The sequence below is a fragment of the Tamandua tetradactyla genome, chromosome 12 (assembly GCF_023851605.1).
Source record: "Tamandua tetradactyla isolate mTamTet1 chromosome 12, mTamTet1.pri, whole genome shotgun sequence".
NCBI classification, from domain to species: Eukaryota; Metazoa; Chordata; class Mammalia; order Pilosa; family Myrmecophagidae; genus Tamandua; species Tamandua tetradactyla.
The window spans coordinates 1,437,174-1,449,186 of record NC_135338.1 but is presented as its reverse complement, the minus strand read 5'-3'; the positions used below and the strand labels follow the sequence as shown (position 1 = coordinate 1,449,186).

The 12,013-nt window shown below is 42.8% G+C and overlaps 1 protein-coding gene across 1 annotated transcript in view; it reads left to right on the top strand.

The window, feature by feature from the left end:
• The window catches only part of RHOJ (ras homolog family member J), a 90,390-nt gene that overhangs the window by 75,972 nt on the left and 2,405 nt on the right, over window positions 1-12,013 (top strand). Inside the window, exons 3-4 of the mRNA XM_077122435.1 lie at window positions 3,389-3,553; window positions 5,597-5,692. Coding sequence (XP_076978550.1) covers window positions 3,389-3,553; window positions 5,597-5,692 — 261 coding nt within the window. The remainder of the gene's footprint in view (window positions 1-3,388; window positions 3,554-5,596; window positions 5,693-12,013) is intronic.

Sequence of the window (12,013 nt, the reverse complement as noted above, 5' to 3'; positions counted from 1 at the left end):
ACCTTCATATTTATTAGCTCTGTGACATTAGCCAGTTATTAACCTTTTTTGGGGGGGGGGGGGTGCATGGTCCGGGAATTGAACCCGGGTCTTCCGCATGAAAGGTGAGCATTCTACCACTGAACCACCCATGCACCCCAATTACTAACCTTTTTAAACCTTAACTTTCTCATCCATAAAATGGTCCTGTTGGGGCACCCTCTTTCCAGTGCTGTGGTGGGGATTTAATGAGCTAAAGCATGAAAGCGCTTGGAGCAAAGCCTGGCCTCACTAGTGAGGTTACATCCCCCAGTGAGGGGTGAAGGTGATGGCGATGTGAAGACGAGATGAGGATGTAAACCAGCTGCTCTCAATTCCAGGTGTGAAGACGAGATGAGGATGTAAACCAGCTGCTCTCAATTCCAGGCCTGCTACACCTGATCCCCCAATTAAATCAGAATCCCCAGATGCCCAGGCTCCCAGTCCAGAGATTTTGATTGACTTGGCCTTGGGTGGGGGTGGGGGAGGTTAGTGGGGCTATTTTGAAAGCTCCCAGCTAATTCAAATGAAAGCCACTGCAGCAAATGGTCCATACCCCAGAAAAGCCATGCATTCACTTACAGGCCACTACAGACCCCTGTTTATTCCAGTCATTCGAAACCATTTGTGGAATACATGCTGTGTCACAGCACGAATGGGGAATGAGTAAAAAACCAGCCTGGTCCCTGCTCCATAGACGACACGTCAGGTGAAATAATGAAGTGGCAAAGAATGGTGCTGTCATGGCCAGTGGCCGATTGTGGGCTGGGAAGGAGAGTTCTTCCTTGTGGGACTCATGGCTGCTCTTTGAAGGAAAGCCCCAGAGAGAAAGGAGAGAGCAGAGAGGCCATCCTCTCTCGGATGGTTTTCAGGACCAGCAAGGCGCCCCCACTTTCCACGACCACACGTGGGCAGGGCTGCGACACAACCGGTAGGTCTGCCCCAGCTGCCCAGTCCGGCCAGTGTTTATTCAGCAGCCCACCCAACTCCCAATTGTTTGCTCTCATAGAAAGGTGGTAAGTGAGCTACAATAACGGATAATCATTTTAATTTTGTAAATTTATCTTCTGGGTTCCTACTTTTCAGCACCCATGGCATCTTGCATTGCAGTTTTTCTTAAGTAGCTAAAACTTGGCTTAGGCTGTCACAGTAGCAGCTGCAGTATGAGCAGCAGCCCTGCCGACCGAGCCCCTAAGAGCTGGTCCTCGGAGTAGCTAAGTGATCGCTCAGTACATGCCCACCAGCCCGGGAGAAGCCCACGCCTTCTAAGGCTCGTCTGGTCATGTGCGGACGCAGATGTGTAGACATGTGGGTTCTCTTTACACACAGCAGTCATCAGAGTCAGTAACAGAAGGATACCGAGGTGGATGTGGAAAGATGCCCACGATATACTACATTTTGAAAGGCAAATGACAGGGAATGCAAGGACAGTTCAGTGATAGAATTCTCACCGGCCATGCGGGAGACCCGGGTTCAATTCCCGGTCCACACACTTCCCCAAAAACAAACAAACAAAAGTTCAACGCATGGTGCTGCAATCACAGGATACTCACATGGAAAAATAATGAAATGTGACCCCCCATACAGCATAAAAAAAAAAAGATAAAGCAAATGACATGACAATATGAGCTATAAAATAACTTCATATTTGTTAAGCTAAGAATGTGTGCATTATATATGAAAATAAATATAAAATGTTTGGAGTGATTCCGATGTTAAGCAGGAGTTCCCTCTGGGAAGAGAGGAGAAACTATGAGAGTTCATCCAGGGGCTGAAAACAGACTTTCACTTCTATGTACTTCGGTTTGAATTTCCAGTGAACAAATATGAGTTTTATAATTGTTTCAGATGTTAGGAAGAATAGTCAGGGCTCTAAGAAACGAGTTGGTATGTCGTCTTTCCACGCACGCGTGTATGCAATAAGTGTGAACACACCAGTTTGGTTGTTCCCGTGCATGTATAGCATGTACACACGTGTGGTATGTATGCGTGTGTGCTGTGTGGCACATGTGAGTGCATGTATGCGTATATGTAGTGATGAGAGCCTGTTGTACACACGTATACATTGTTTATGAGTGTGGGTATTCATCTCCTAGGGTTGTGTAACAAAGCCCCACAAGTCTGGTGGCTTCATACCACCGAGGTGTCAGCAGGAGGATGCACCCTCTGAAACCTGTAGTAGAGAACCTAGAGATCTTGCCTCTTCTAGCCGTGGGGTTCTCTGGAAACCCTTGGCATTCTTTGGCTTATAGATTCATCCCTCCAATCTCTACCTCACCTTCACGTGGCCTTCTCCTCTGTGGATACGTCTCTGGGCCCAAACTCCCTTCTTTTCATAAGGACATCAGTCATAAGCTGATGAACTAATTACAGCTTCAAAGACCCCATTTCCAAACAAGGTCACATTTACAGAACTGGGAATTTGGGCTTGAACAATTTCTTTTTGGTGAACACAATTCAATTCTCAACATTATATATAGAAATACATGCTCACATGCATGCTTGAAATTTCTTCTGCTTATGTGTACCAAATTCTAGGAAAATATATAAAGCTATCTATTGAAATAGTAGATTTTACCCTGGATTAGCCTATGTGCAATAAAAGATACTTGCTGACATTTTTCCCAATGTTGAGATGATATAGACAATGTTCAACTTTGTCTCTACCATCTCCCACTGAAACAGCAGATCCATCAACACCTTGTATAATCAGGCACTCTTCAGTAAGACCACATCTGGTCTGAAAAGTCTTTGGGGCAAAAGTCATTAATGTGGTTTTTTTACTTATCTGGAGTAAAGTTAGAACAAATTCCAAAGTCTTGTCTCTAAACCCTCACCCAACACATTTCTTCAAATAGTGTGGAGTCTCATTTGGCAACCACTCTTCATTCTGCATTTTAGTCAGCCTATTTGAAATTAAATTCAAACACAATTTTTAAAAATTGTATAAGGAGAGGATGCCTGTGCCTCAGCCAGTGACCCACTCATTTAAATCCATATCGAATAAAACCCAAGTCCAAAGTAACAAGAGAATTGCAATAACCCCGGTTGAACTATTTACTCGAAATGGGCAAACTGTATGGTATGTAAATGATAGCTTAATAAAGCTCTTAAAATATTTTTTTAAATAGGTTCATGTAAAAAGGTGGCAATTAACAACAATCTCTACTCACAACAAGAGACCTTCTCCTGACCGGTGGCTCCTGGGTTTGCAGCCGTCCGGGAAGCCACGTGATGGGGGTGGGCAGGAACTGGGCCATGGGCCATGGGCCATGGTGCATGGGGTGGGGTCTCACCCGTGTTACTCCCGGGACCCCAAGGGACCCCCCCCAACCCCCCAAGAGCAACCTCGTGTCTGCTCTTCCCGCAGGAGGACTACAACCAGCTGAGGCCGCTGTCCTACCCGAACACGGACGTGTTTCTCATCTGCTTCTCCGTCGTCAATCCCGCCTCCTTCCACAACGTGCGGGAGGAGTGGGTGCCGGAGCTGCGCGACTGCAGGCCCCACGTGCCCTACGTGCTCGTGGGCACCCAGGTGCGGACGCGGGCGGGCGGGGAGGCCGGGCACGGGGCGCGCCACGGGGGCTCCGCGCGCTGCCCAACCGGGAAGGTCGCGGGCGCATCCGCGGGCCGCAGCGCTGAGGGTCTGGCGTGGTTCCTGCGTGGTTCCTGCGCCCACCGTGGAAGAGAAGCAGAGCCATTTCACGTGAGGCAGGAAGCTTTGGGGCAGGCTTTAGAAATGAAGCTCTCGGTTGTTGTTTGAATAACAGAGCAGTTTTTCAAGCGGACACCCTTGTCCAGCCCTGAGCTCCACCCCAGCTCTCAGCCCCGGGAACGGGGTGAGGGTATCGATTGCACCCCTTGCCCAGTGTATTTTATATCTGAGATCCACCGTTGTTCTAAAGTTGCAAAATAGGTGCGAATGTCAAAATGACTCCAGTGATCAGAATCGGCACCAAGACGCGAGCTCCTTCAAAACACTCCTGGACAAGGAAGACAGAAATCCAGTGCTCTCTGTGCCCTCTAAGCCCCTCTGTCTTCCAGATCTTAGAAAAGAAGTTAAAACAGGCATAGTAGGTAACAAACCTGAGATTGTGAAAGTCGTAAAAGTGTTTTGAAAGCTAATGAAGTTCGATAGTTTTCATGTCCAACACTGAGCCAGTGGCACAAATATTAAATATCACTCCAACCATTTCAAGGTTTAGCAGATTTTGTCCTTTTCTTCTTTAAAATCCAAATGGCTATTCCAAAGGCATAGAATGGAATAAGACCACAGGGCCTCGTTGTTATCTTGTTGTCTTTTTCATCTGATCCTTCTTCCAGCATTTCTCAGCTTTTACTTCCGCTTGACACAGAGAAATTTCGAATAAACATAAAGGAAATAAAAAATATGTTCAGGGCGGGCCACAGTGGCTCAGCAGGCAGAATGCTCGCCTGCCATGCCCGAGGACCCGGGTTCGATTCCCAGTGCCTGCCCATGTGAAAATAAAAAAATATGTTCTGACACACAGTACATGTGTTTACTTAAATAGAGACAAGGTAGAATTTGTACATCTATTAATCAGTTCCATTAAGTTTTCTGTTCTAAATGATAATTGTTTGTGGATTTAAATGAAATCTTTTACCTTAAATTTCAGATACAATGTTTGATCATATTGATGGACTAGATCTAGTTGCTGAAATGTGTGATGGGACATTCGAACATCTCTGTGTGATTTTAGCCTTTTATTTTTAATAATAGATGGGCTCTAAATTGAACAATTAAGTCTATAAAAAAATTAGAGTTGGGCTATTTATATATATACATAAACACAAACACACACACATCTATCATGTGCTTATAAATTGGACCTTAATATACAAATATATTAGTTTTTCTTTATATACTTGCCCTTCTGTGCCCACCTTCACACCCATTCATGAATGCATGGGTTCACATCCACAGTGAGATTTTAAAGCAATCAAAATATGTAATTAAACTATCAACTAATCCAAACATATGTGTTATCTTCAGATTAAGTCTCTCTTTAAGAAGATTAACATTTATTCCTCGAGCAAGCCCTTCGGAACTCCTCCTGAGGACTTGCCTTCAGAGCCTGCCACACATTTGAAATTTGTTCTTCAAGGGTGGCAAATCTTTATCCTTTCGAGAGAAGTGATTTGGTTTGGAAAAGAAAAGAAAAAAAAAAAAGATGCATTCAGAGCCAGGAAATAAACTATTAAACAATGTCCAGTTTGGTAATGTGATTTGGGATCAATGAGGAATCGCTATAAGGTAATGAGAAATAAATAGGAAATTTCAAAAATATCTGAGACAACAACAGAATCTTGTGTTCTCAGCCTCCCCAAGTAACTGCTTTGAAGGGGAAAGTCTAAGGAAATCTTGGTGTATTTGATTTAAAAAGAAGCCACTTTACTTTTTAAAACATAATTCATGCATGTAGGTGTGCTTCCTTAAATAAGTTTCATGTGAAAGGGGAAAAGTCTATTATGTCGCAGTTTAAAATATTCGGTAAGGCCTGAAAAACTAAATCCGCTTATCACGTGTATGTGGTGGTTTTGTTTTTTTTTTTACCAGATTGATCTTCGCGATGACCCCAAAACCTTGGCCCGTTTGCTCTATATGAAAGAGAAACCTCTCACTTACGAGCATGGTGTGAAGCTTGCAAAAGCGGTACGGTTAACTTTGTATTTAATTTTAAATGCATGCCCAAAGAGTTCGGTATAATGTGACAGGCAAATGGTTCGGGATGGGTGAGCTATGTAGGAGTTTGCTTTAAAGTGCAGCATGTTTTGAAACCTCTCTCTGTTTTATATTCTGCCCTCTCCTGCAGTCAGGCTAGAAGGGGCCATTTGGTGAGCATTTTTGTACGCCAGCATTGTTTTTCATTACGAAAGAAACCTGGTGAATTTAAACAGCTGAAGCACTTATTTGATTTAGCAACCTCTAGGACATCCACTTGCATATTTAGTATGAATAAAGGGAGTCATTTAGATGTATGTTTGTAAATCTCACTGCTTATTATCAGCATAACTCATTTAAATGACCCCATAAGAGGCATTTTGTGATTTTCTTGGGAGAAACTTAGATTAGCATCTGGCAGGGCTCTATTTGTTCAATATTTCTCACCAGATAATGAATAGCCACTTAGAAAGGCAGGGCTGGGTCCCAAACAGACCAGAATTAACTAGCTGGTGGATCCGAGTGGCTCTCAGGCAGATAATAGCAACTTGCCCAGAGCTGGAATTATTTTCACACGTCCTTTCTTTCTCCTTGAGAGCTTCACGTGAAGAGTGATTCTGCCAGGGAAGCACTCCATAAAGTGTTTGCCGGGCACCCAGTATTTGTCTCTCCATTAGCACCAAGATGTGTACAATGCAGCACTCAGATGGGCAGATGGGATGTAAGCGCTCTAAGCAAGAGGAGACTTGGAAATCGCAGTCCCTTGACTTAGATCCACTCCCTCATTGATTTCATCACAAATCCATCCACCCAGCATGAGGGGTCTTAGAAATTTCTGTTTTACCTTCTAAGTAACTAGCCCTGCAAGATGCACACCCCAGGCAGAGTTCCAGCTGGGAGTCGCCTTCTTTAAGCTGGTCAAGAATAAGATTAACTACAAATTCTTCACTAGCAAAAATGTATGCATTTAGCTTATTAAAGCTTGCTTATAGGCATCAAAGCTCAAGTATGATGCACTCCAAATAAACACGAATTAAATACAGTTGTTTGGATGGGCATGACACGTGCAAAGAATTCACAAATTCTTGAGAACTGAACTTTTCCTACTTACTCCTACATATATTGCTGGCATAAATATTTACATTATTGGCATTAGTAGTGAGGTCAATAATACTAGCACCAGACATTCGGTGAGTTCTTAGGATACTAAGCACTTGACAAATTCTATCTCATCTGATCCTCATGTTTACCCTTCTAAGCAGAGAGCATGTGTCTCATTTTATGGGTGAGGAGCAGTGTCTTAAGGAGATTAATGTGTCTGATCCACACAGCTGAAAATAACAAAATCAAAATCAGGTCTACGGACTTCAGAGCCTGTGCGTCTGATGATGGTGGCAAACTGTCTCCTCCCCGACTACATATTTTTCCTCCCGTAAAATGAGCACGTGTCTGTAGGTTTTTCCACCTTCGACTTGAGCATTCAGCCTCACACATCTTCTCATGAAGGTACCTAAATACATACCTCCGTAAATGTTTTTATGTGATTCCCCTCTGCACATTTCTCACAGCCAGGAGGTCCCGTTAGGTCACCACCGGCTGTCAGCAGGAGCTTGGTTTCTGGGTCCATTGCTTCAGGACCTACCCCCTGCAGTCGTCCTGGCGGCTTCCACAGCGCCATTTCTGCATCTGGGAAGCGTTTTTCACCCTCTGAAAAGAAGTGTTCCAAAGCCTCCCGTCTGGTTTCATACTTATTTTAGGAACAATGGCTGAGTTCACTACTTTATTGCCTTTTGCCAGTTTCTCCTAGCAACTGCTCTCAGATACAGCGAGAATCGTGTTTAGCTCACAAAATCCAATTTAAAAGAAAACCAAGTAACATTTTAACTTGTTTCATCACAATTCATGTAATTATAGAGATGCTTTAAGTTTCTCTTCTCTTTGACTTTTCCGTTAAGTAGTTTATTATGGAGTGTTTACAACATGCTGGGCATGGCGCCAAGCTATTTACATGCCTTGTCTTAATTAGTCCTTCCAGCAACCCCATGAGGTGTGTATATTATTATCACCACTTTCCGACAGGAAACTGAGGCTCAGAGAGGTTAAGGTCACACAGTTGGAAAGCGGCAGAGCTAGATATGAAACGGTGCTTTCACCACCACAACCCCCTGCCTCCTTTATAGAATCTGAAAAGGAGCCTTGATGTTTAGGGTATCTCTTTTTATACACTGAAGATCCCTGTTTTAATGTGCATATTCTCCTCACAACTTAAATGTCTTCCAAGTTCAAAGGTTCCATATCTGATTCCTTTTGCTCAGTACCCTTCAATTTCCAGAGCAGTTTTCATCTCTCAGCTCCTTTCGTTCTCCAAGGGCATTATTTTATTTGCAAGCAACATTTTTATTTCATAATTTAGTTATTGACTCTCCAAAGTCAACCACATATACACAAGTATTTTGTATCAGTTTATCACAAATATTCATTTTGTCCCTTGTTCTTTGCCTCTCTTTTCTTTTCACTGGTGTTTTTTTAATCTCCCATCTATTTTTCCCATTTTTTTACACATTTGAATATGTCCATATTGCTTCTGGAGGTATTGGATAATAATCGAATGCCTAAACACCTAACATGTGTCAAGTGCCATGTCACATTTTATTTTTCAGATTAGAAGTCTTTGTGCATTCTCTTTCTCAATTCTATTTGATAAGCTATTTGGATTTCTAAATTCAGACTTCTTAAGGTATTTCTTGCTATGGCACCTCACCATCCTTTTTGGGGGTCTTTGACCTCTTTTTGCCCTCCTCTGCCATCTTCTTCACATGGGGCATTTGTCCGGTTTGGCCCTCTGTTGTTGTCACCCTTTGGCTTAGCATGCGTTTTTAATGTGCTCAGGTGGGATTTAAAACAACAAAATTGCTGCAAAAATCCTGCTAATCAGTGTTCAGTGACAGTAACCCACTGGAATCTTCAATACCCAACTCCTGAGGGTAAAAGTCATGGGTAGCCTCTTTGTTTGGAGTGCTGGCCATTTTCCCTTTCCCCAACGACCACCAAAAATCGCTCCTGTCGCTGCTGGGTTCTGGGTTACAGAGTGAGGGAGAGAAAGGTTGTCCACAATAGGTCCACAGACCTGGAGAAGAGGGAGACAAGAAAACAAAAACATGCCAGCGGAATAAATGCATGAGCGCAAAGTACTAAGGTAGCAGAAAGGAGGGAGTGACATACCCATTCAGGGAAGGAGGGAGGAAATTCTTCCCTGAATTGACAGAGGAAATTCTTGGAGTAAATGACATTGGAGCCAGATTTTAAAGGATAAGGGCAAGTTTGGCGGGTGGGCACGGTTGGGGACTGGAGACGAAAGTTCCAGGTAAGGAACCCAGTACATGCGAAGGTATCCTTTAAAGCATAGGGAGCATATTGGCAAGTGGTGGGCCAAATTTCACCCACAAATGTTTTGATTCGTGGCCAGTATTTCACAATTTGGAAATTATATAAATAGCCACATTTCTAGCTTCTAAGAAAATAAAAATCAGAGATCTGGCAACATGGGGCCAGTATTTCTTCATCAACTGCAAGTTCTAAACTCTCTTTCAGACAGCACATGCCACCCAGAGTTTGCCACAATCCGCACCACTCCGTCCAATAAGTGTCCTTGCATTATCTACCCTTGAGTTGGTGCTGTCTGCTTTACAGTGTTCAAAACATCACTAAAAGCCATCCAGCCTGGAAACGCTTTTCCTCTTTCAGCAATCTCATCATTCTGCCAAATTACAAAGATGGGATTTTTCTCGCAAGTCATTCAGTTCTTTTTTCCTTTTCTTGGCTCTCTAGTTGCCACCTCTGTGTACCTTTCCTAATTCTTAAATAAGAAATAAAGACCTACTCTGTGCTTGCAGTTTCCTTAGGTATCACCTTACTCTATTTATTTCAATGCCATATCTTCTCTCCAGATACAAGGAATGTCTTACTTTTCCGTCCCTTCTTTGGTCATTGCCTTCACTGTGTCCATAACAACTTTTCCCATTTGCTTATTCATTTTTGCTCTTAAGCCACAATTTCTTTCCATTTGCCAGAGACAGCCCAGCAGAGTGGATAAAAGCCTGGCTCAGACATAAGCAAGTTCAAGTCTCTGCCATCTTCTCAGGAGTGTGGTCTTAGAGGCATTACTTAACCTCTCTGGGCATCAGTTTTCTGAGCTGTAAAATGGGAGTGACTGCAGATTTACCTCATAAGGTTCTTGGAAAGATGAAATGTGCTAACATGGCAAAAGGTCTAGCTTAATAAAATGTGGTTGTGAAATCCAGATGCTCTCTCAGACACGTGTACAGCTAGAAAAGTCTCTTGGCCTTTATTCCTTCCAGTCAGACTTCACCTTATTCTGAAACTATGTCTCACTGCCACAAGAGAAACCCGGAGAAGTACGAGGTTCCACTTTATTAGTCATCGTGTGTGGCTGTGGTTTTTCACTCTTTTTAATTTCTCCTTTTTGGAATCTGATGTCTTTTATATGCTGTTGATAAATCTCCCAGCTTTTGAACAATAAAATTTTAGCTATTATAAAATTATCAAAAAAGTGTTCTCTCAGTTTACATTCCTCAATCTTTATTTTTTTTCTTGAAAACAAGTAATTTGGTAAACCATGTTCAAGATTGCTAAAATCTGTATTAACAAGGATCCTCAAAACTGGGTTTGCATATATTGATTCTAAATATTTGCTTCAAGAGACAGATGAAGTTGCTGCTGTAAGAAGATGAAGTTGCTGCCGTATTTTCTTGAGAAAGTTTTCCATTTTCCGTATTCGAAGGCACAAATCCTTTATTAGCAAACTCTATAGCATAGCTGTGCCTTTTCCCTGATCCAAGTTGAATTATTCTCTCACTTTCAGAACACTAAAAAGGGGTTAACAGTATACCCACCTCTTCAGTGAGTTCTGTTTCTCACAAGTCTTTCCCAAATCACACCCAGGATCTATTTGCTGCTTTTCCTGGAGCTCATCAGTACGTGATAATGCCATACGAACACAACTACAATGATGCCTTTATCTACCACTTCATTATCTTCAGAAATGTCTGACTTGAGAAAGGCAAGTTCGGGCCCCTCCTGAACCATCTAAAGGCAAACTCTGACACACTGGGCAGAGAAGGAGGGCGCGCCTGCCCCCATGCAGGTCCAGATGGCACAGAACCCCACGGAAGCCAAGCTCAGCCCTGCTCTCCTAGAATTTCCAGAATCAAACAGTCTGAGGCCTGCGATCCCTCGTGGGGAGGTATTCCCCGTAGTACAGCCTCGTAGCACTTTCTGGATATCTTTTTCAGGATGACTGCAAGAGTCACTGACATTTTAAGCAGTCGTTCTGCTGACAATGTATTAGATTACTGTGCTTTTCTCATGTGTTCTTATCATTTCGGGTTGGACACCAACCCAAAATGCAAAAAGTGACATGTGACTTTTCATGGCATTATTAGGAAAACTGTCTCTGCCTCTTATGGTTCTCATGCATCCAAACGTTTTTTGAGGTTTTTTTGTTTGTTTGCACGGGTAGGCACCGGGAAATGAACCCGGGTCTCCAGCATGGCAGGTGAGAACTCTGCCTGCTGAGCCACCGTGGCCCGCCCCCAACTATTTTTTAATTATTAAAAAAAAAATTTTTTCCTAATCTGGATGCTGAACCGTGGTTGAAGTAAAGCCATTAAACATGCTTCCACCATCAAACGTCTTTTTTTTCGGTAGTTTCTTTGGTTCATATGGTAACTATATTCTCAACAGCAAACATTAACAGTAATAATAATAATGTCCATTGGAAAAGTTAGGAAATATTTTCTGGATACAACAAGGAACAGAGCTTTATGTTTTGTTTCCATTTCTGCTGGTTTCCAAATGAATGGGCAACGTCACTAACTGACAGCTTGAGCAGCTTCCTGGAGTGTTGTGATAAGGGTCATAGCTACTGTCATGGAACAAGGTAAAGGACACAAACACATCTGGGTCCAGTTCTTCCCTTCTCTAGCTGGGTGCCTGTAAACAATTCGCCTTACCTTCTGCATCTGTTTCCACTCTATTCTGAATAAACCCACAAGTCATTTTAGTCTGGACATCACAAACTGGCTGGTTATTGCCAAGTAATCTCACAGGAGTATCTTGTTTGGCCCACAAAGTGTTTTAGAACTTGGTAAATACTGAATAAGAATCCACATTTCCTGTTCCTCCTGAAAAAATAAAAAGATGGACAACAATGAACCAACATTTCCACATGGCAATAATTGCCTAAAGCAGAGCAAAAATATTCACTCTGGAGGGAATATGGACTTCACAGTC